This window comes from Mercenaria mercenaria, chromosome 12 (genome assembly GCF_021730395.1).
Source record: "Mercenaria mercenaria strain notata chromosome 12, MADL_Memer_1, whole genome shotgun sequence".
Lineage (NCBI taxonomy): Eukaryota > Metazoa > Mollusca > Bivalvia > Venerida > Veneridae > Mercenaria > Mercenaria mercenaria.
This window is the reverse complement of record NC_069372.1, coordinates 28359643-28381751: the sequence shown is the minus strand read 5'-3', so window position 1 is coordinate 28381751 and position 22109 is coordinate 28359643. Positions and strand designations below refer to the sequence as shown.

The window sequence follows — 22109 nt, the reverse complement described above, 5'->3', positions numbered from 1 at the left end:
AAGCCATTAGCAACATATAGCTGTGAAACAATAATCATATGGTCTGATACGTAGCTTTAATTGGACACCTAACACATTTTATGATTAGTTTAAGTCTTTTCTAGAAGGGATAATTTTTATATATTTTGACCTTGTGATTTTGTGTTGCAGGTCGTGGTGGTGCTATGAATGCCTTTAAGGCTATGGATGCAAAGAACGCACCAAAAACTAAGTAAGTTTTTCAAAAATGCTCTAAATATACAGCAGTAACACACATAATATAATGACATATTTTAGGGATGCAGAAAAAATAGAAATAATAAGTTTGAACAAAAGATTATTATGAAAAGGATGAAAAAAATTACCTTTTCTCCTTAAGAAGTTATTATTTTGGTCTTTATACTAATACTTGCCATATTGCTTTTGATTTTTAATAAGTTGTGCTAAGTTGTTAGCTTGACTATACAAAGTATATGGAGAGCTATCCTACCGCCCTGGCGTCAGTGTCCTTCCATGTCCACACCTTGGTTAAAGTTTTGATGCACTTTCTCTTTTTTCTCTTTATCTCTTTAATTACTTGATGGATTTGCTTCAAACTTGAAATAGTTATTTCTCATCATCACCCACACATCTGACACAAGGGTCATAACTCTTGCACCAATATTTTATGAATTATCCCCCCTTTTTACTTAGAATTTCAGGTTGTTTTGGTGCACTTTCACTCTATCTCAGTCTCAGTTTGATTCAAACTTAAAATACTTATTCCACATCATCACGCACATCATATGGCACAAAGTCCATATCTCTGGCACCAATTTTTCATGAATTATTTCCACTTTTTATTTACAATTTCAGGTTAATTTTGATGCACTACATCTCTGTTATTACAGAAGGGATATGAGTCAAACTTAAAGCAATTGTTTGACATCATCTACATCGTATGACAAAAGGGACATAACTCTGGCAGCAATATTTCATGAATTATGCCCCCTTTTAACATAGAATTTCTTTCAGGTTAAAGTTTTGATGCATTTGTAACCGGGGTCCATTTTTCTCGGGGAAATTAGCTATTATTAAACAAGTGGTAGAGTTCTAATATTCTTTTATTCCATTCTATATCACTTTTCAATAATTCCAATTTATCAATTCATCATACATAATAATTTATTATTCTCAAAGTTTCCAAGTTTTTCTTGCCTAAAATATTAAAATATCAATTTTGACTAATTTTGACTTTCCAGTGCCTAAGACAAAAACCTAAATCTAACTCAAACTCAAAACTGACCTCTTTCAACTTTCCCTCCAAACTCTGCAACATTTTCATTCACGCCCACTTCATACTTCAACCAATCACATCACACATACATCATATTTCAACCAATCATATCACACATGCATACATTAAAACCTGACCAGTACTTGTCTACTCCAGTGGCTTATTACTTTCTGATACTAATAAACACTTACTAATTAAATTATTACCATATCAAATTCTGTCTGGAATCTTTTGAAGTAGCAGACCAAATCAAATGCACATATGTTTAGCTATAATTATTTCTAGATAAGTAATAAACTGTAGAAAGGTAAGGGCATTCTGATAAAATAATGACTTAATGTTATTTTAATGATTTTCATAATAAAAATATATCTAAAATATAGAACTGGTCACACATTCTCACTCTATATCTGTTATTGCATATAAGAAGGTCATTAAAAAAAAACTAGGCTAAATGCTTTCTTACTTCGCACATGTCTTCGGCATCATGAGATGACCTTACAGGGCAAGTAACATCAACTTTTATTTTGTCAAAAACATACCCCTTTTTAACTTGGAAATTTTGCTTAAAGTTTAAGCAGATTTCTCAAATTAATTGGGCCAAATGCTTTCTTACTTTACACATGTCCTCGGCATCATGAGATGACCTCAGGTAGCAAGTTACATAACTCTAGCTTACATTTTTGCCAAATTAGCCCCTCCTTCAACTTAGAAAATTTTGCTGAAGCTGTTGTATATAAGCTAGTACTAAGGTGGAAAGGCTTCAAATAGTCGAGCATGCTGTCATTAGACAGGTCTTGTTTTAACAAAAAAAGGTATTAAGCTAGGTGTATGAGGGCCATTCTAAAAATAATGACAATCCTGTTGAAATATGGTATACAGTGTGTCTTCAAATTTAGTTTATGCAGTTCACCGAATATCTGCCTTGCAGTTATTTCTAAAGAACAACGTATTTTAATGTACGCTCTAATTACAGATTTTTGTTCACTTTTTATAGCTACATGTATTTTACTTAGAGTATATGCCTACACCTGATACAAAACTAAATATCTGCGAAACAGTACAATAATTTTGAATAAAACTTTCCAGGATTATAAAGGAGTCATTCATATATCATCTGGGTAAAACATGAGTTTCTAGCAAGTCAAACTACTATGGAAGCAGGCGATTGTCACTATTTTTAGATTGGCCCTCGTATGGCATGGTTTGGTAGTTGAACTCAAAGGTTGTCAATGATAGAAGTTAAGTGCATACTGTGACGTTATACAAAAATATTTTCTGAATTGAAATGTTTTAATGAAGAAAAATCATAATTATCAAACATGTTATCGTTTGAGTTATTGTGCGGGATTTATACTGATGATATTTTGGACAGTGAGGCTGAGTTAAGATTATTGTGCCCTTATATTTGCTAGTGATGAGATTGACTTGTTTTGTTTTGAGGCTAGAAGACATAAACTGATCCATTTATAGAATCATATAATCCCAACATTTAAAAAGCATGTTCAGTGACATAGATGTATATCTAACTGAATAAAATCAGGATTAACATGATAGTGAGTTAGACTAACACTTAAAGAATGCACATATTTCTTACTAACTTAGTTATATCTGTTTCCCTGGGAAGCTTAGTTTTGTTACTGCAATCTCCTGCCTAACTCAGATTTTTTTTCAGACATATTGCCAGTTTTATTTTGTTATACATTTTCTAGCTATTGTCTCCATAGAAACATCTTCAGCAGCCAAATATCATTTAGACATCATTGAAAAGTGTAACAGGAAGAATAAATTTCTCAGGTTTTTGGCTGTAAGTTTCACATTAAGAGATGGAAATGTCAAGTTATGTCTGCTGCTGAAATCTGCAGAAACTTGAAAACATTTACAGGTATCTGAGCAACATGAAAGGCTGTAATTAATTACCATCTTTATTCCAGACTTCTTTGTCACAGTGGCAGATGTAAAAAATTGATGTGACAGGCCAGCTGACTACATTTCAGCCACTAACAAAACAGCACTCATTTAAAAATGCTAAAGTTGTCTTACCTTTACAGGTTAACCTTTGGTGTCTGAAGGTCAAGATGCATGTTGTATTATCTTGTTATTAGCTCACCTGTCACATAGTGACAAGGTGAGCTTTTGTGATCACCCTTCATCCGTCGTCAGTCCGTCCGTGCGTCAACAATTTCTTGTCTGCACGATAGTGGTTTCATTTATGATTTTATTGTAACCAAACTTGCACACAACTTGTATCACCATAAGATCTCAGTTTCTTTCTTGAACTGGCCAGATCCCATTATGGGTTCCAGAGTTATGGCCCCTGAAAGGGCCAAAATTAGCTATTTTGACCTTGTCTGCACAATAGCAGCTTTATTTATGATTTGATGTTTACCAAACTGGCACACAACTTGTATCACCATAAGATCTTGGTTCCTTTCTTGAACTGGCCAGATTCCTTTATGGGTTCCAGAGTTATGGCCCCTGAAAGGGCCAAAATTAGCTATTTTGACCTTGTCTGCACAATAGCAGCTTCATTTATGATTTTATTTTAACCAAACTTGCACACAACTTGTATCACCATAAGATCTTGGTTCCTTTCTTGAACTGGCGAGATTCCATTATGGGTTCCAGAGTGATGGCCCCTGAAAGGGCCAGAATTAGCTATTTTGACCTTGTCTGCACAATAGCAGCTTCATTTATGATTTTAATTTAATCAAACTTGCACAAAACGTGTCACCATAAGATCTTGGTTCTTTTGTCGAACCAGCCAGATCCCATAATGGGTTCCAGAGTTATGGCCCATGAAAGGGCCAGAATTAGCTATTTTTACCTTGTCTGCACAATAGCAGCTTCATTTATGATTTGATTTTAACCAAACTTGCACTCAACTTGTATCACCACAGGATCTTGGTTCGTTTCTTGAACTGGCCAGATTCCGTCATGGGTTCCAGAGTTATGGCCCCTTAAAGGTTCAAAATTGGCTATTTTGGTTTTTGCAGCCATATAGAGACATTTATGGTTTTATTTGATACAAACTTCCAAAATATCTTCAACAACAATAAATCTTGGATTCCATGACAAATCAGATCCAATCATAGGTTCCAGAGTTATTTTATATCTGATTACTTCCCCTGATTGTAATCAAAATGGATTTATATCAGTTAGTACTTATAGGACTTATTTGAAATTTCATTATTGTCATTAGTTGGACTGAGGCAATCAGGGTAGATAACTATGGACTGATTTTATGTCAAATTACCTCCCTTTATTTCAAATTAAAATGGGTATATCTCCATACCTAATGAAGATACTGATCTGAAATTTCATTTATTTCAACAGATTTATTTGGCAGATCCTTCTTTTGTTCACTTACAATAATTTTTTTTTAATTACTTCCCTTTTACGTTACTATAAATAGCTTATTTTTAGTAACTTTTTTATTATTGGCCGTAGGGAAAAACCAAGACCCTTTTTCTGTGGTACAATATGGATGGTACCTCCAATTTTTAGGTGTATTTTGACATATCTGTACCTTGTAAGATTTTTTTTTTTTTTCGGTTAAATTTCTTCCCTTTGTTGTTACTGTCCCTTGGACTTAGATATTTTTTCTGAGGACCTTCTTGTCCTCAAGTGCAATGATAACAGGTGAGCGATATAGGGCCATCATGGCCCTCTTGTTTTTTGACTATTTTGATTATTCTTCTGTTTCAGAAGCCATCTTGACCAAGTATTGTAATGCTTATTAATATTTGACATATTTTATCCCTTAAAGCTTGGCCCCAGGTGCTGGTAGGGGAGCAAATATTACCAGGAGCCCTAGTGCCATAAAGACTATGTTACTGGAATGGTGTAAAGCAATGACTCGTGAATATACTGATGTAAGATAGGTCATATGACCTTGCATGGCAAACCCTGTGATTGGCTGCTAATGATAGCATGGTGCTTTGAAATTAAGTTGGCAAACCCAAGTGATATGTGTTTTAAGATCCCTGATAATTGTTGTGTGATATAATGGAGATACTCCAGAAATTTGCTGATTTCTGGGTTTTCTAGCATGACCAAGGAAAGTCTTACTTGGTGGTCTCAGTGATAAATACTGTCTAGAAAGATCATGTAAAACCCAACAGCTAAAGTTCTGGAATATCATCTATTGTGATAGATTGGTGTGTAGTAATTGTTAAAACCATTTGGTGATACCCGGTACCTTTATACCCAGTACCTTGATATTATGGTGTTTTGTTTTATGTTTGATACAGTGAGAATACACACAGCTGTTCAGTTTCATACTTTTTTTGAAGTTCCATTATTACATCAGCCATCATTTTAAACTGAAGTATAGTTTGGAATTGATTAGTAACAAACTAACTTTGGAATTGATTAGTAATGAACTAACTGTCTGTAAAAAACAAAAATCATGTTTTATAAGAACATAATCAATGTAATATTGAAATGTCTTTCACCTAGTGAACATCTGACGGAACATTTTCACGAGTGAAAATTTAAGATCTGGGCCTGGTGTTCACAATAGAAAGATATTTCAATCTTGCTTGTTAAACAAACACATTTTCTATTTATTTCACATTTTTAAATGGCTTTTGCTAAATGATACTAACTTTACTCATGCAGTGTCATGCATATTGGACAACACATACATAACTATGATGTTACAGTGTTGATATGGAAAAAAAAATGTTGAGTATTTTTTTCAGATTTCTTTTATATTTCAATGTAGTGGACATTTTATAACAGTGAAAATTATAAAATGAAAACCTCTTTGTTTGAAACAGTGGCAGTTGGAAATATAGTCACCATTCTATTTCATAAACCAATGAAAAACATGGCGTTTCAGTTCTTAAAGCCTTACTGCTGAGTGTACTTTGACTGTATTTTGTGATAATTGTGTAACCCAGATGACCAGGGATGGTCAGTGCTTATAGCAGGATGCAGTGATATTACTTATGCCTTTACCATACAGTAATCATATAATCCTTGTGATTCTCTTAATAATGTCTTTTCTTTGCTTTAACCTGTATAACACTGAGAGCTGCATATGACTTTGTGACAATACAGTACAATACTTTAACTTCAGGTTCTTACATTTTTAACAAGGCAAACTTCTTTTTGACCAGTTACTAAACAACCCTGTGTACAGCATCATTCTGAGAACAACACTTCAGGGTGTCTGGCTATACAGAGGTGACTGTACATAATCATTCTGAGAACAATACCCCTGAGTGTCTGGTTGTACAGAGGTGACTGTACAGCATCATTCTGAGAACAACACCCCAGGGTGTCTGGCTCTACAGAGGTGAATGTACAGCATCATTCTAAGAACAACACCCCAGAGTGTCTGGTTGTACAGAGGTGACTGTACAGCATCATTCTGAGAACAACACCCCAGGGTGTCTGGCTGTACAGAAGTGACTGTACAGCATCATTCTGAGAACAGCACCCCAGGGTGTCTGGCTGTACAGAGGTGACTGTACAGCATCATTCTGAGAACAACACCCCAGGGTGTCCGGCTATACAGAGGTGACTGTACAGCATACTTCTGAGAACAACACCCCAGGGTGTCTGGCTGTGCAGAGGTGACTGTACAGCATCATTCTGAGAACAACACCCCAGGGTGTCTGTCTGGCTATACAGAGGTGACTGTACATCATCCCCAGGGTGTCCGGCTATACAGAGGTGACTGTACAGCATCATTCTGAGAACAACACCCTGGGGTGTCTGGCTGTACAGAGGTGACTGTACAGCATCATTCTGAGAACAACACCCCAGGGTGTCTGGCTGTACAGAGGTGACTGTACAGCATCATTCTGAGAACAACACTTCAGGGTGTCTGGCTATACAGAGGTGACTGTACAGCATCATTCTGAGAACAACACCCCAGGGTGTCTGGCTGTACAGAGGTGACTGTACAGCATCATTCTGAGAACAACACCCCAGGGTGTCTGGCTGTACAGAGGTGACTTTACAGCATCCATAGGGTGTCTGGCTATACAGAGGTAACTGTAGTGTCCGGCTATACAGAGGTGACTGTATAGCATCATTCTGAGAACAACACCCCAGGGAGTGTGGCTATACAGAGGTGAATGTACAGCATCATTCTGAGAACAACACCCCAGGGTGTCTGGCTGTACAGAGGTGACTTTACAGCATCCATAGGCTGTCCGGCTATACAGAGGTAACTGTACAGCATCCCTAAGGTGTACGGCTGTACAGAGGTGACTGTATAACATCATTCTGAGAACAACACCCCAGGGTGTGTGGCTATACAAAGGTGACTGTACAGCATCGTTCTGATAACAACACCCCAGGGTGTGTGGCTATACAGAGGGGACTGTACAGCATCATTCTGAGAACAACACCCCAGGGTGTCTGGCTGTACAGAGGTGACTGTACAGCATCATTCTGAGAACAACACCCCAGGGTGTCTGGCTATACAGAGGTGACTGTACAGCATCATTCTGAGAACAACACCCCAGGGTGTCCGGCTATACAGAGGTGACTGTACAGCATCATTCTGAGAACAACACCCTAGGGTGTCCGGCTGTACAGAGGTGACTGTACAGCATCATTCTGAGAACAACACCCCAGGGTGTCCGGCTGTACAGAGGTGACTGTACAGCATCATTCTGAGAACAACACCCCAGGGTGTCTGTCTGGCTATACAGAGGTGACTGTACATCATCCCCAGGGTGTCCGGCTATACAGAGGTGACTGTACAGCATCATTCTGAGAACAACACCCCAGGGTGTCCGGCTGTACAGAGGTGACTGTACAGCATCATTCTGAGAACAACACCCCAGGGTGTCCGGCTGTACAGAGGTGACTGTACAGCATCATTCTGAGAACAACTCCCCAGGGTGTATGGCTGTACAGAGGTGACTGTACAGCATCATTCTGAGACCAACACCCCAGGGTGTCTGGCTGTACACAGGTGACTGTACAGCATCATTCTGAGAGCAACACCCCAGGGTGTCCGGCTGTACAGAGGTGACTGTACAGCATCATTCTGAGAACAACACCCCAGGGTGTCTGGCTGTACAGAGGTGACTATACAGCATCATAGGGTAATGGTGGTTATGTCTTTGCTTTTTCAATAAATGACAGTTTCGATATTCCATAGAAGAGTAATTGCAAATATGCATATGCATCTCTCACAGATAGAAGTCTATTGTTTGCCTTTATTACTATGTGTGAACTTTGTTTTAAGGTAGTTGACCCAGTTATGACAATCAACAATGTGAATTCTGTATAATCAGTTATTATGTAGGCATCATTTGCCTATATGAGCTCCTGCTTTTCTGTTACAACCAGAGAAGGACAGTTAGCTCCCTTACTTGGTGCGGACACTATTCTTTTCTCTAATATCCTCATGGCAATGAATATCGTCAGGATTGAGGAGTTGAGTTTACAATCAACTTAAAATAATTTCAATTAATATTATAACAAGCAGAGAAGGTAGAAATTGTATAAGAAAAGTATGTGTTCAGAACAGTAATTGCTGATTAATGGGTCTGCTTTCTTCAGAGATAAAGTGAAACCAGCCGGTTTGTGGGTGGTTCAGTGAGGATTGTTATGTTTTACCCAGGAATAAGGCAAACAATAACAACTTCAATTTACTAACATTGGATATGGGTGTTCATTTACTCATCTTTTGTCTGTTAATTAATGTGCACATGTTCCCTGTTTACTTGTTGTAGTCTCCCTCTCATTCTGTACATGAATTCCTTTTCGTCATCATCATCACTTTAGTATTATAGAATTTCTGCTAGTTAATATTGATGTACGTAAGTAAACACTTGCATTAATTTCTAAGATATTTTTGAGACTATTGTGTTAAAAGTATTATACATGTACAGTAAAACATCTTTTGAAAATAGTAAAAAAAATTGAGCATGTGACATTTCTTGGCCAGTGGATATGCTGGAAAATCTGACTACCGTAATTAGTTCTTACTTAAATGACTGAAATATACCAGGCTTACTTCGTTCTATAGCTGCGTATTACAGAAAGGCAATATTGATATGTGTTTGCCTTCCTAGGCTTCTTCAGTGCTGACTTGGAAATTTGACAGTATTTTATGAATTTTTATTTTCCTATGTACATTTATTTATGATTGCAGATTATTGAAATTACAAATTTCTCCACTTCCTGGAATAACGGTCTCGCTTTCTGTGCATTGATCCACCATTTCTACCCAGAAGCCTTTGATATCCGATCTCTCGATGCAAAACAAAGACGAAAGAATTTTGAACTTGCTTTTGACACAGCAGAGTAAGTGTTTTCTACAGAATATTCTCTGTACTTATTCTCATGAAGACATTCTCTGTACTCATTCTCTTGAAGACATTCTCTGTACTCATTCTCATGTAGACATTCTCTGTACTTATTCTCGTGTAGACATCCTCTGTACTCATTCTCTTGTAGACATTCTCTGTACTTATTCTCATGTAGACATTCTCTGTACTCATTCTCATGTAGACATTCTCTGTACTTATTCTCATGTAGACATTCTCTGTACTTATTCTCATGTAGACATTCTCTGTACTTATTCTCATGTAGATATTCTTGCATTTGAAATTTGGATAATGATCAAAGTGTAAGAAATTATTGGAAAGAAATTTTAGATAGATTGATAGAATATGATATTAAAAGCTTGCGTTATTTTTGTATGATACATCTTGAAATGTGGGCTACAGTAGGAAAGGGAAGCAATTGTGTTTCACTGAACTATAATTGGCTAGTGTACTTATCTGTGCAGGTATATTTTATCTGATTCCAAATATGAGAAAATCGTGTTCATTTTTAGCTCGACTATTCGAAGAATAAGTAGAGCTATCCTACTCACCATGGCGTCGGCGTCGGCGTCACACCCTGGTTAAGTTTTTCGTACCAGTCCACATTTTGACAAAGTCTTTTGAGATAAAGCTTTGAAACTTTCAACACTTGTTTACCATCACCATGTCCAGTTATAGGCAAGAGTACATAACTCTGTCAAGCATTTTGACTGAATTATGGCCCCTTTTGACTTAGAAATCTTGGTTAAGTTTTTCGTACCAGTTCATATTTTGACAAAGTCTTTTGAGATAAAGCTTTGAAACTTTCAACACTTGTTTACCATCACCATGTCCAGTTGTTGGCAAGAGTACATAACTCCATCAAGCATTTTGGTTGAATTATGGCCCCTTTTTGACTTAGAAATCTTGGTTAAGTTTTTCGTACCAGTCCACATTTTGACAAGTCTTTTGAGATAAGCATTGAAACTTTCAACACTTGTTTACCATCACAATGTCAGTTGTAGGCAAGAGTACATAACTCCATCAAGCATTTTGACTGAATTATGGCCCCTTTTGACTTAGAAATCTTGGTTAAGTTTTTCGTACCAGTTTATATTTTGTGTAAAGTGTTTGACATATGGCTTTGAAACTTTTATATCTTGTTCAGTATAATAGTCTCTATCAATAGCAAGAGTACGTAACTCTCTCGTCTTTTTTGGCTGAATTATGGCCCTTTTTGAACTTGGAAATTGGTTTTGTTTTATATATGTCCATGTTTTGTCAAGACTATTTGACATTTTGGCTTTTAAACTTTAAACACTTGTTTATCATTATGATTTCCATCTGTAGGCAAGAGTACATAACTCTGACAACTATTTTGACTGAATTATGGCCCTTTTTGGACTTTGAAATTTGTTCAGTTTTTTTTAACAAGTCAGCGTTTTGTCAAAACTATTTGAACTGTGGCTTTGAAACTTTTAACACTAGTTTATCAACATGATTTCCATCTGTAGGCAAGAGTATATAACTCTGTCAACTATTTTGACTGAATTATGGCCCTTTTTGGACTTGGAAATTAGTTAAATTTTTCATATAAGTCCATGTTTTGCCAGACATATAACTTAACATATTTGCCATCATGGTCACACATTGCCAGTTAGTGCAAGACTAATCGAAATCCACAAATACAGGAACATTTTTTGTTTATCCATTTTTTTGTTTAGTCTGAAAAACTATGGAAATATTTTGACCCATTCTTCAATCAATTCTTCGAATAGTCGAGCGCGCTGTCATCCGACAGCTCTTGTTATTAAAACATGGCATTATGATGTCACATCACAAATTATGAAGTGCCATACAGGTGCTGAAAAAGAGTGTATTATATTTGATCTTATTTTGTGTAAAGGACACTTAGAAAAAAATTACATAACGGAATGGTGTTACAGTTAATTGTCACTCTCTGAATTGATTATTATGTACACACTTAAAGGGAAAGACAATGTTGTCTTATGTTAATTCCATCTGCTAGGACTTCTTAAATCTTTTAAAATGAAAGAATTTTCAAAATCGGCTTAAAAATGAGAAAGTTATGAGTATTTAAATATTTTATCAAAATGGTGGCCATTTTGTTTCCATGATGACACAAACAAAATGTCTGATTAATTTCTTGATACATATCTGAACTGTATTTACTTATTTCTGTAAAATAATTCCTCTACAGCTCTAATGAAAGATAATTATCATGTTTTACATCTTACACTCAAGAAACATATGAAATTAAACTATTTAAAAGGTTATTTCCAAAATATTTCCATGACCAGCCATTTCTTAAATTTCAAACTGCAATATCTTTTCCAATAGTTGCCTGATTTTAAAAATTATTTCAGCGTTCTGAAAGGCTTGAGGATGGCTTTCATATAAAATTAACTTACTGTCAGGCATTCCTTGCCCTTTAATTGGCACACTCTCTCTGAATTGATTATTATGTACACACTTAATTGGCATGCTCACTCTGAATTGATTAATATGTACACATTTAATTGGCACACTCACTCTGAATTGATTATTTTGTACACACTTAATTGGCAGGCTCACTCTGAATTGAGTATTATGTACACACTTGATTGGCACACTCACTCGAATTGATTATTTTCAAACACACTTGATTGGCACACTCACTCTGAATTGATTATTATGTACACACTTGATTGGCACACTCACTCTGAATTGATTATTATGTACACACTTAATTGGCACACTCACTCTGAATTGATTATTATGTACACACTTAATTGGCACACTCACTCTGAATTGATTATTATGTACACACTTAATTGGCACACTCACTCGAATTGATTATTATGTACACACTTGATTGGCACACTCACTCTGAATTGATTATTAGGAACACAAAATTATTCCCAAGAGGTCTACATACTCCTAAATTATTCCATGGGATGTGTAATCACTCATCATGATTTGATATCATTAAAACACATTGATGACAATGCACTATATGGTGGTTCCAGCAGTATATAGTGCTTCCCTATTTTATCCACTTTCTTACATAAAAAAGACATGATAGAATCAAAATGATATATAGCAGAACTATGTTTTAATATATTTAAATTATTCCGCAGGTGTGTAACCTCCTTGTTGTATTTAAATGTATTAAAAAATGGTTTTAATATGCTCCCCAGAGGGGAAGCATATAGTCGCCGCTTCATCAGTCCGTCCATCTGTCCGTCCCGCAATTCTTGTTGGGAATATTTCTCAGCAACCACTGAAGGAATCAGAAGTTTCACTATCAAGAGGAGATGCATATATCTTTGTGTTCCAGTCAGATGATTTTTCACCAAGTTATTGCCCTTTGATTATTCAACAGTAATATATTATAGTACAATTCTTGTCCAGAGTATTTCTCAGCAACGTACCATTTGTTGGAATTTAGCCATGCTTCATAGGAAGCTTCATTATCAAGAGGACATGCACAGGTTGTCTTCGTGGTCTGGTCGGATGATTTTTATGCCCCCAAAGGGAGGCATATAGTTTTTGAACCGTCTGTCAGTCTGTCCGCAATTTTCGTGTCCGGTCCATATCTTTGTCATCCATGGATGGATTTTCAAATAACTTGGCATGAATGTGTACCACAGTGTCGTGCGCAAGACCCAGGTCCATAGCTCAAAGGTCAAGGTCACACTTAGACGTTAAAGGTCATTTTTCATGATAGTGCATTGATGGGCGTGTCCAGTCCATATCTTTGTCATCCATGGATGGATTTTCAAGTAACTATGCATAAATGTGTGGCACAGTAAGACAACGTGTCGCGCACAAGACCCAGGTCTGTAGCTCAAAGGTCAAGGTCACACTTAGACGTTAAAGGTCATATTTCATGATAGTGCAATGATGGGCATGTCCGGTCCATATCTTTGTCATTCATGCATGGATTTTAAAATAACTACGTATGAATGTGTGGCACAGTAAGACGACGTGTCGCGCGCAAGGCCCAGGTCCGTAGGTCAAAGGTCCTAAACTCTAACATCGGCCATAGCTATTCATTCAAAGTGCCATCGGGGGCATGTGTCATCCTATGGAGACAGCTCTTGTTCATTGAGTTATTGCCCTTTGATTATTCAACAGTAGTATATAATAGTACAATTCTTGTCTGGAGTATTTCTCGGCAACCCCTTGTTGGAATTTAGCCATACTTCATAGGAAGTTTCACTATCAAGAGGACATGGGCATATTGTCTTTCTGTTCCTGTCAGCTGATTTTTCACTGAGTTATTGACCTTTGATTATTCAACATTAGTATACTATAGTACAATTCTTGTCCGGAGAATTTCTCAGAATTTAGCCAAACTTCATAGGCAGCTTAACTATCAAAAGGAGATGGGCAAATTATCTTTGTGTTCCGCTCGGATGATTTTTCTGTGAGTAATTGCCCTTTTGGTATTCAACATAGTATACTATAGAAACATTTGCAAACACTGGCTGGAATTCATTGAAACTTTATTGGAAGCCTCACTCCCAGAGGAAATGTAGCATATTATCTGTGTTTTGGTCGGATGATTTTTCACTGAGTTGCCCTTTTGGTATTCAGCATTCTTGTCTGGAGCAGTCCTCAGAAACCACTTGCTGGAATTCATCAAAACTTCATATGAAACTTTACTCAGGGCATATTATTTTCATGTTCTGGTCAGGTGATTTTTACTGAGTTATTGCCTTTTAATTATTCAACATAAGTAAACTATAGTGCCATCCTAGTCATGAGTATTTCTCAGCAGGATGCTTCACTCTCAAGAGGTAGTGCGTATATTTTCTTTGTGTTCCAGTGGAATGATTTTTCAATGAGATATTGTCCTTTGATTATTCAACATTAGTAAACTATATGTGCCCAGTCAGTGAATTCCACTTTTGTTCTTTTAATATGCAATAATCATATTTCAAGGAGCATCCATTTGTTTTACCGATATTTTCTAGTTATTTCTTAAATATATGTTGTCGATCGGTTTCACCATTCAGAATAGAAAAAAAGAACCTTTTTAATTAAATGAAATTAAATGTTATATTTGCAGGAAGCTAGCAGATATTGCACCATTATTGGATGTTGAAGACATGGTGCGGATGCAGAAACCAGACTGGAAATGTGTGTTTACCTATGTTCAGAGTTTCTACAGAAAATTAAATGCACATGAAAGAAATAAAGCTGCAGCGTAAAACAGAGAAAGGTCAAGGACATTCTAAAAGTTTCGTTAAGTTTTTGGGAAGTCTTTCTGAAAAACCTACAAAATTCAGTGTTTGTCGCTAAAATTCTTCTTAACCTATTTTATTTGTATCCTGTGAAGGTCAGTATTATTCTCACTGCATCAGTAAAATGACAATATAATATTTTGATAGTAGATTCGGGTATACTTCCGTTGTCTTATTTCCATAGAAAACAGAAAATCTTTCTACTGAAATAAAGACTGATTTCTTAGAAAAATGGATTTGCATTTAGCAGAAATTGTTCATGAGTATGGTGCTCTCTATACATTCAGGGGAAATTACTATGAAGTTCAGCTATGCAGACATTGTTTAGTTATATCTGTGTTAAAATATTTTTCAAAAGATTCTTTGCGATATTTCTGCGATCGGTGTAAAGTTTGTTTTACATATGTACAACTATTTTGTTGCTTATCTGTCCTCAGTCTTGCAGTGTGGAATATTCCATTCTGAAATATATGGGTGGACTGGCTTATTCCAAAAAATCTTGTTAATTGTGAGATATGTAACTTACACTTCGGGAGCTACTCTTTGTATCTAAAAATATGCCAATGTACAGATTTTGTTTACTCAATATACCTGACAGTACTGTTACAGAATACTGTATTAAACTGTTATGTGTAACCTACTCAAAGAAAATGAAATTTATTGATAATAAAGTTGTCAACCAGTGTTTTTGCTTAGAAAAAAACAATGACACTTGTCAAAAGATGAAAATCAACTGTAACTATTTGATATATGCAATAGTTGCAAATGGTCATATAAATGCCAAATGTTGTCATTGATGAAGCGTTAGCATTTTTTGCATTATCAGCAGATGCACAGAGTTTACAGACGGCAAACAGTTTTCTTCATGTCCTCTGCATTTTAGACACTGAAGTAGCTCCCTTGTATAGTTTTGGCAAGGAAAGTTTTTAATGCTATTATATGTGTATGTGCTATATTTAGTAACATTCAGGTAACATTATAAATAGAAAATCAACTATGCAATATATTTTATGCATTTTTAGTTAACTCTTACACATTTATCGCATAATGCAGTGTCTTCTCATTGCATTGCATTTCTTTCTCATCATTGTTCAAATTATTAAATGCTTTAAAATATCTATAAAAACTGCGTGTTTGGTTTTTATCCACTACATTATCTACGAAATTTTTTCTCAGTATTTCGTTAATATTTCATTATTTTTTGGTCTCACAATATTACATTTATATATCTGTACCAGCTTTTTGCCCATTACCAGTTTGGATTGTATAATCTTTTATTGATATGTCAAAACATCTTGAACTTTTTTGTACCTAGGTAAAATTTTATGGTGTTCAGAATTTGTAAATAGCAACTGACATGCAGGAAATATATAGAATGTTGATATATATTAGTGATTTATTTATCTAACTGCCATCTAAAGTCTGTTTCTCCTAATTCACATTACTACAATGTCACTATGTGTTAGCATCTAACCTTTTTGTAACATAAAAAGACACCGAGGTGTAATGTAGCCACACAATCAAAGCAGGTTAAGTAATTGTAACATATAAAATGTGCTTAGAAGATGGTGTTGAAACACTGAAATGTGTGTATAATGGACAGTTTTAGGGAACCGAATCATGTATTAGCTTTGTTGAGAAAAATATTGATTACGTGTAAAAATTTTGAGCTTTTCCTTGAATTTTTCTAAGGAGACATTTTCGCCTTTTTATCTAGTCTCCTATCATAGGATACTCGGCAAAAGCTGGTGTAAAACACATGTTAAGTCAATTTGATAAACTGTCTTTACTAGAATATGACATAATTATATACTGTTTACAGTTTGTACAATATTTATTGCAATAATTGTAAGGCATTATCTGTCATCCGTGATCTTTTTAGTGTTTAACTCTGTCTTCCCTTCATTTCCGTCATTAAGCAGAAAGTCTATAAGCATGTGATGTTTAGCGGATGTTCACCCTCTACCATCTTTGAAAATGCTTCTGTGCCAATACAGATCTAACTGAAAAACTCCCTATATGACTTAATTGTTTGGGCTAAAGTGTTTTATATAATATTCTCATGATGCCAAATAGAAGTCTAAATGCAAAACTACTGTATTTTACTTTGGTCAGTACTACCATTTATAAAGGGATTCACGGTCGACTGGTTTTCAGCTGTTTTGCTTTAAATAATTTTATACATTTAAATTTTGTTTTTAAAAATGAAATGTTAATTTGTCAGACACATTTTTAACTTTTTGCTTTCATTCTGATTTTATATTTCTTTTACTCCTTTTCTCTGTTCACGTAGAAAGTAAAGCAGAAGAAAAGAGGCTGAATAAAAAAGTATTTTAGTATGTTTTTAACTAAAACCAGTTTTATAAGAAGAGACTCAGTAATTTTGCATTGATTCTTCCAGAACTATTGTGTGATGCAATGTATGTATTTGTTAAGCTGTATAGATAAAAGAGATTATTTTAGAGTTATTTTTTTCTGCCATTGCATGTTGATCTGTTACTGTAGTATATTGTTATGTATATTTATTTGTAGATAGGTTTTTATATAAAAAATGTTAAAAATTATCTCATGACTTACATCTCTTACAATAACAAATCATGTGATAGTTTTAATTGCTATAGTGCACTTTACTCTAGACAGGATTTTTAAATAAATATAACCAAATTATTCAAATACTCCAAACCATGTACATGTATAACATATTTTATATGTTGTAGACTTCAATTATTCCTTTTGTTTTAGCATAATGAATGTATTATATAGAACTTAAACTATTAAATTTAAGTATAACCTTTTGTTAATTTTACCAGATGAAAGGCTGACGTATTGTGCATTACCAGGTTATACATATAAAGAAAACTTGGTTAAAATTTTCTTTCTTACTGTATTTTTATATACTTGATTTTAAAATGGATCATTTTTTTTTTGTCTCATTTTATAGGGGAGTATATACATTAAATAGTTCAAGGACGTTCATCTTAACTGTTAACTAAAGTATAATATACATGTAAATATGAAATATATTCTGTTCAGTTCTAAACACTGCTCTAACAATTTGTAATAAACTATACCTCATGATTTATATTTTTTGTCTCTTTATACCTTTTTATGTTAATATCTATGATATATAAGCTCATTTAATCACGCCTATGAAAGTTTACAAAAAATAACAATTCTCTTCCATTTATTTTAGTAACTTCAATTTTAAGTCATATGACATAACTGCACTGTGTTGTGTTAACTGTAAGAGTTCAGTTTTTAGAAGAGTTTTTATGTACACAATAAATAAATGAAGGTTTGAAAAAAATTTGTTTGTTGTTTGAGTCCTGTTAGAACTGTATTTTCAAGTCTAACAGTTGTGAGTTTGAAGCTGTCTGGACCTTCAGCAGTATACTTTGAGTTAGATTTGAACTACTGGAGTACCCGGTATGCTTCTTTGACATGCAGGGGCTAAGGTTATAAACCTTGCACAAAATTGCCCTTCAGTTAGCCTGGCATCTATGATACAAAATTCAACATAGCAAACACATGGTGGCCTATTGGATTTAACTGGGTGTGTAATTTTTCTCAGTGATGCTTTGACCTTGACTTTTGACCTACTGACCCTTAAAAAAAGGGCACTATATGCCATCTTTCTATGAAAACGGACCACTGTAGCCAAAGCCTTCGTTACTGACTAGAAATCAGATTGTCAATAGGACAAACCTGAGCAAAACAAAAAGGGCGGGGAGCAAAAGTAAAATACACAGTTGAGAATAATACCAGAAGCACTATACATTGTCAAGTCATTACAATCTTCTAATCAGTTTCAGGCTCTTGGTAGTTTTATGTTCTCAACAGTAAATATAGGGGACTTCTCATTGTATAGTTCTTCAAGTTGCTGTTTAAGGAAGTATGAGTATTCAGATAGGCACTGTTCAGATAGGCACTATTTGAATACCTGATAACAGAAGCCAAGCAAAACTGTACACACAAATTCACTGATGAGTTAATTTTCAACAGGTTCTTGATTAATGCCTTTACAAATAGTACAATACTCACTGTTCTATATTTTCTGAACTCCACTTTGAAAATTGCATACACTGGCAGAGAACATTGTGATTCTGTGACAGTTTTGCTCAAAGATGCATACTTAAAGCAATAGAAGCAGACTTTCACTACTGTGTATCATGCATAGAGTAGCAGATTTTTACTGTGAGGAACCATTGCACTTAAGAGCAGATTTATGTGCCCCCTTTTGAACATGAAGTATACTTGTGCTGGATATCTTGTATATAGGCATATAAATATATATTTTCTCCCTGTCATAACACAAATTTGCAATGAAAAAAGATGGCATTTAAAGCTTTTCAGTATGTTTATTTTTCATGAATAAAAACAGTGTGACAACATAAAAATGAAATACATGATCATCACTCGATGGAAAGTTTCTGTAATGGCAAACCACAATGCTATTTTATAATGCACATCTCTAAACATACACAATAAAAATCAAACACAAAATTATTGCTAACAAACTTGTTCATAAACAATATATAGATAACCCCAGTCTGACATACTTCCAAACTTGTCCATAAACAATATACTTCCATACTTGTCCATAAACCTATCTCACAATCTCAAAGTTCTGAAAAATTAATACAAACAAACTAAGCCTAACAAGTCATGTCTTGAAGGACTTGAATTATGCATGAAGAAGTCTAGCTAGGACCCATCAGTAATATTAAGGACAGTGTTCTTACCTATAAGAAACAAAAATAGGTTCTCTTTACCAGAATGGATTTTGCTTCCCTTTTATTCAGTAAAATATGCAAGCTTTAAAAATTCACATCAAAACATAGTCCAAAACCAACCATTTGTATAAAAATTTAAATCCAACCATAGAAAAAGATTTCCTAAAGACAACTGAAATATTATCCCTAATTCAAAACAAAAATACACGAAAAAAAGCTAAATAATTTATACCGTTTCATAACTTTCAGTACTGTTATTATTGAGTCATATAATCATGCAACTTTGTATTCTACTTGAAATCTCCAAGTCTACCAGTATACCTGATTTTAGGTACAGGAATTATAAAGGGTGGAGTCTATACCAGATTTAAGGTACAGGTATTATTTGGGATGGAGTCTATACCAGATTTAAGGTACAGGTATTATTTATGATGGAGTCTATACCAGTTCTTAGGTACATTTACTATCAAGGTTAGAGTCTATTCTGGATAAAAGGTACATGCGCCACATTTTAGATTTGCATATATGTCAATTGTCCATTAAAAATCAGTTGATGTAAAAGATATATGAATATTTTAAAGGAACAACAATTACATTCACTAAAATGCTATATTTACATGGGTAACAAACTAAAATCTAGACTACATACTTTTTTATCGCATAAAGCTTCAAATAAGAAATGGAGAGCCTAACATTAAAATATTTGAAAACGGAGGACCAACCTACAAATATGCATTAAAAGGATTAAATTAAATGCAAATATTCAAATAAGAAAATAATCATGATACAAATGCATTTAAAAAGCTTCATGTAAACAAAAATGTCTGGCAGTAAGCAATGTTTACCGGTAGTACCATTATAATAAAATATACTGTGTACAGAAATAACCATAAAACAGTGAACAATCTAACCCATACATACAGCTAGAGAATGCTAGATAATTCTCACTGTATTCTAAACACTGGCTCAATACCTTCATACAACATCTCAACAAATCTTGTAAAGATTCATCCATATCCAACCTAAACAGTTTGTTCAGGTACCATATTTCACTTGGAAAAATTTCTTCAATATACTTTTAACATGTATTTGCTAACACACCTATATTTCTAAAAATATGTTTCATTTACTGACTCGGCTGTAGGAAACTGAAATACTAGCCTAAGTGCATACCGCTGATCTCTTGTAATGATTTCCACAGTCTTACTAATAAATTACGTTATTTCATTTTCCTGTTTAACTTTATACAAATGCTGTTTTCATGCATGAAACAATGAATACAATGTTCAGCTTGTTTACTAGGGATTTTCATATATGAACTGTAAAAATTTTAAGCTACTGACGGAAAATTGTTCATTCATTAATTTTTCTCTGATTTTCAGACTAATTCTGAATAAGGAAATGCATGTAAGATTCCTAGATCCACATTTAGATTAGAAAGTGACTTTGGAAATGAAATTCAACAAATTTCCCAATCTAAAAGTCAAAGAAATATGATGGTAGTTTACAGTTGCAACTCAGCTGATTCTCCCCATGTTGATCCATATTTCATCAATTTGGATAAAAAAAAGTATGTCTAGAATACTGAGGTACATTTAACATTAAAGTTAACATGAATCTATCATATAATTTTTCTACAATAAGTTATACATAAATTATTTCATATATTATCAACATTTGCAATCACATTCAAACGACTAATTAAGTCTATGAAAGCACTTCTTATATTGCACTTTACAAATTACCATTTGTCAAAGGACCATTAGTGATAAGGAAGTTCCTGACATTTCCAGTGGTAAAAACCAGTAATCCATTACTGAAGCTCAAGGCCAGAGTTGGATCTGGTGAAGGAACACCTTTTCTCTCATTGTCATAAACATGAATTAAAAGTCTGTCTGGCCCCAAGCTTATAACACAAAGTCTGGATACTAGTTCCAGGACGCAGCTTGACCACTGGTCAATTTCACAACTGCTCGGTTACAATGAGATGCTACAGACCTGGATTCTGTTCTGTTACCTGCACTTTCTCCACAATCTGGTGCAGTTACAAATGCAGGTGAAATCACTGATGGCCCTTTTTCTGTTTCAGTATTACATACATATATAAACAGTGATTACCACTGTATGTAAAATTTAAATAAATAAAGGTGCAAGATATGGTAATGAATTTTCATATGACTTTATCATCCATATGCATTTTATAATTATTCCCTTGAAAATAAATGACTATAATATCGTGCTAAAGTCTCCATCATATATTATGTAACTGATCCTTTTACATACAGTTTTTCTACAGTCTTATCTAACGTGTTGATAATATGTTATTTTCTTTAAAAAATCGGATAACTTGTCAGAATGAGGTAATCAAAATGTCATCCATGAACTTATAAACCTGTATTAAAGCTTATGTTTGTATGTCACACAACACTGTAAGAGAAACTATATGTGTTGCGATACCAGCAACATAAATTTTGAATCTTTAATTAAGCATCTTCTTGCACATGATCTGTTGATCAAACTGAATTTCTCAAGGCAAGGCAAACTTGCCCAAAACTGTATTACTCAAGGCAAGGTGGACTTGCCCATG

General features: G+C 34.6%; 1 protein-coding gene across 6 annotated transcripts in view; it reads left to right on the top strand.

Annotated features, from left to right (window-relative positions):
• Window positions 1-18096, top strand: part of LOC123533205 (titin homolog) — a 195083-nt gene extending 176987 nt beyond the window's left edge. For all 6 annotated transcript variants that reach the window (XM_053519533.1, XM_053519537.1, XM_053519536.1 and 3 more), the window contains 4 exons: window positions 151-211; window positions 5025-5130; window positions 9384-9535; window positions 14615-18096. In XM_053519533.1, the coding sequence (XP_053375508.1) occupies window positions 151-211; window positions 5025-5130; window positions 9384-9535; window positions 14615-14756 (461 nt within the window). In that variant the 3' untranslated portion in view covers window positions 14757-18096. The remainder of the gene's footprint in view (window positions 1-150; window positions 212-5024; window positions 5131-9383; window positions 9536-14614) is intronic.
• The last annotated feature ends 4013 nt before the right edge of the window (window positions 18097-22109 follow it).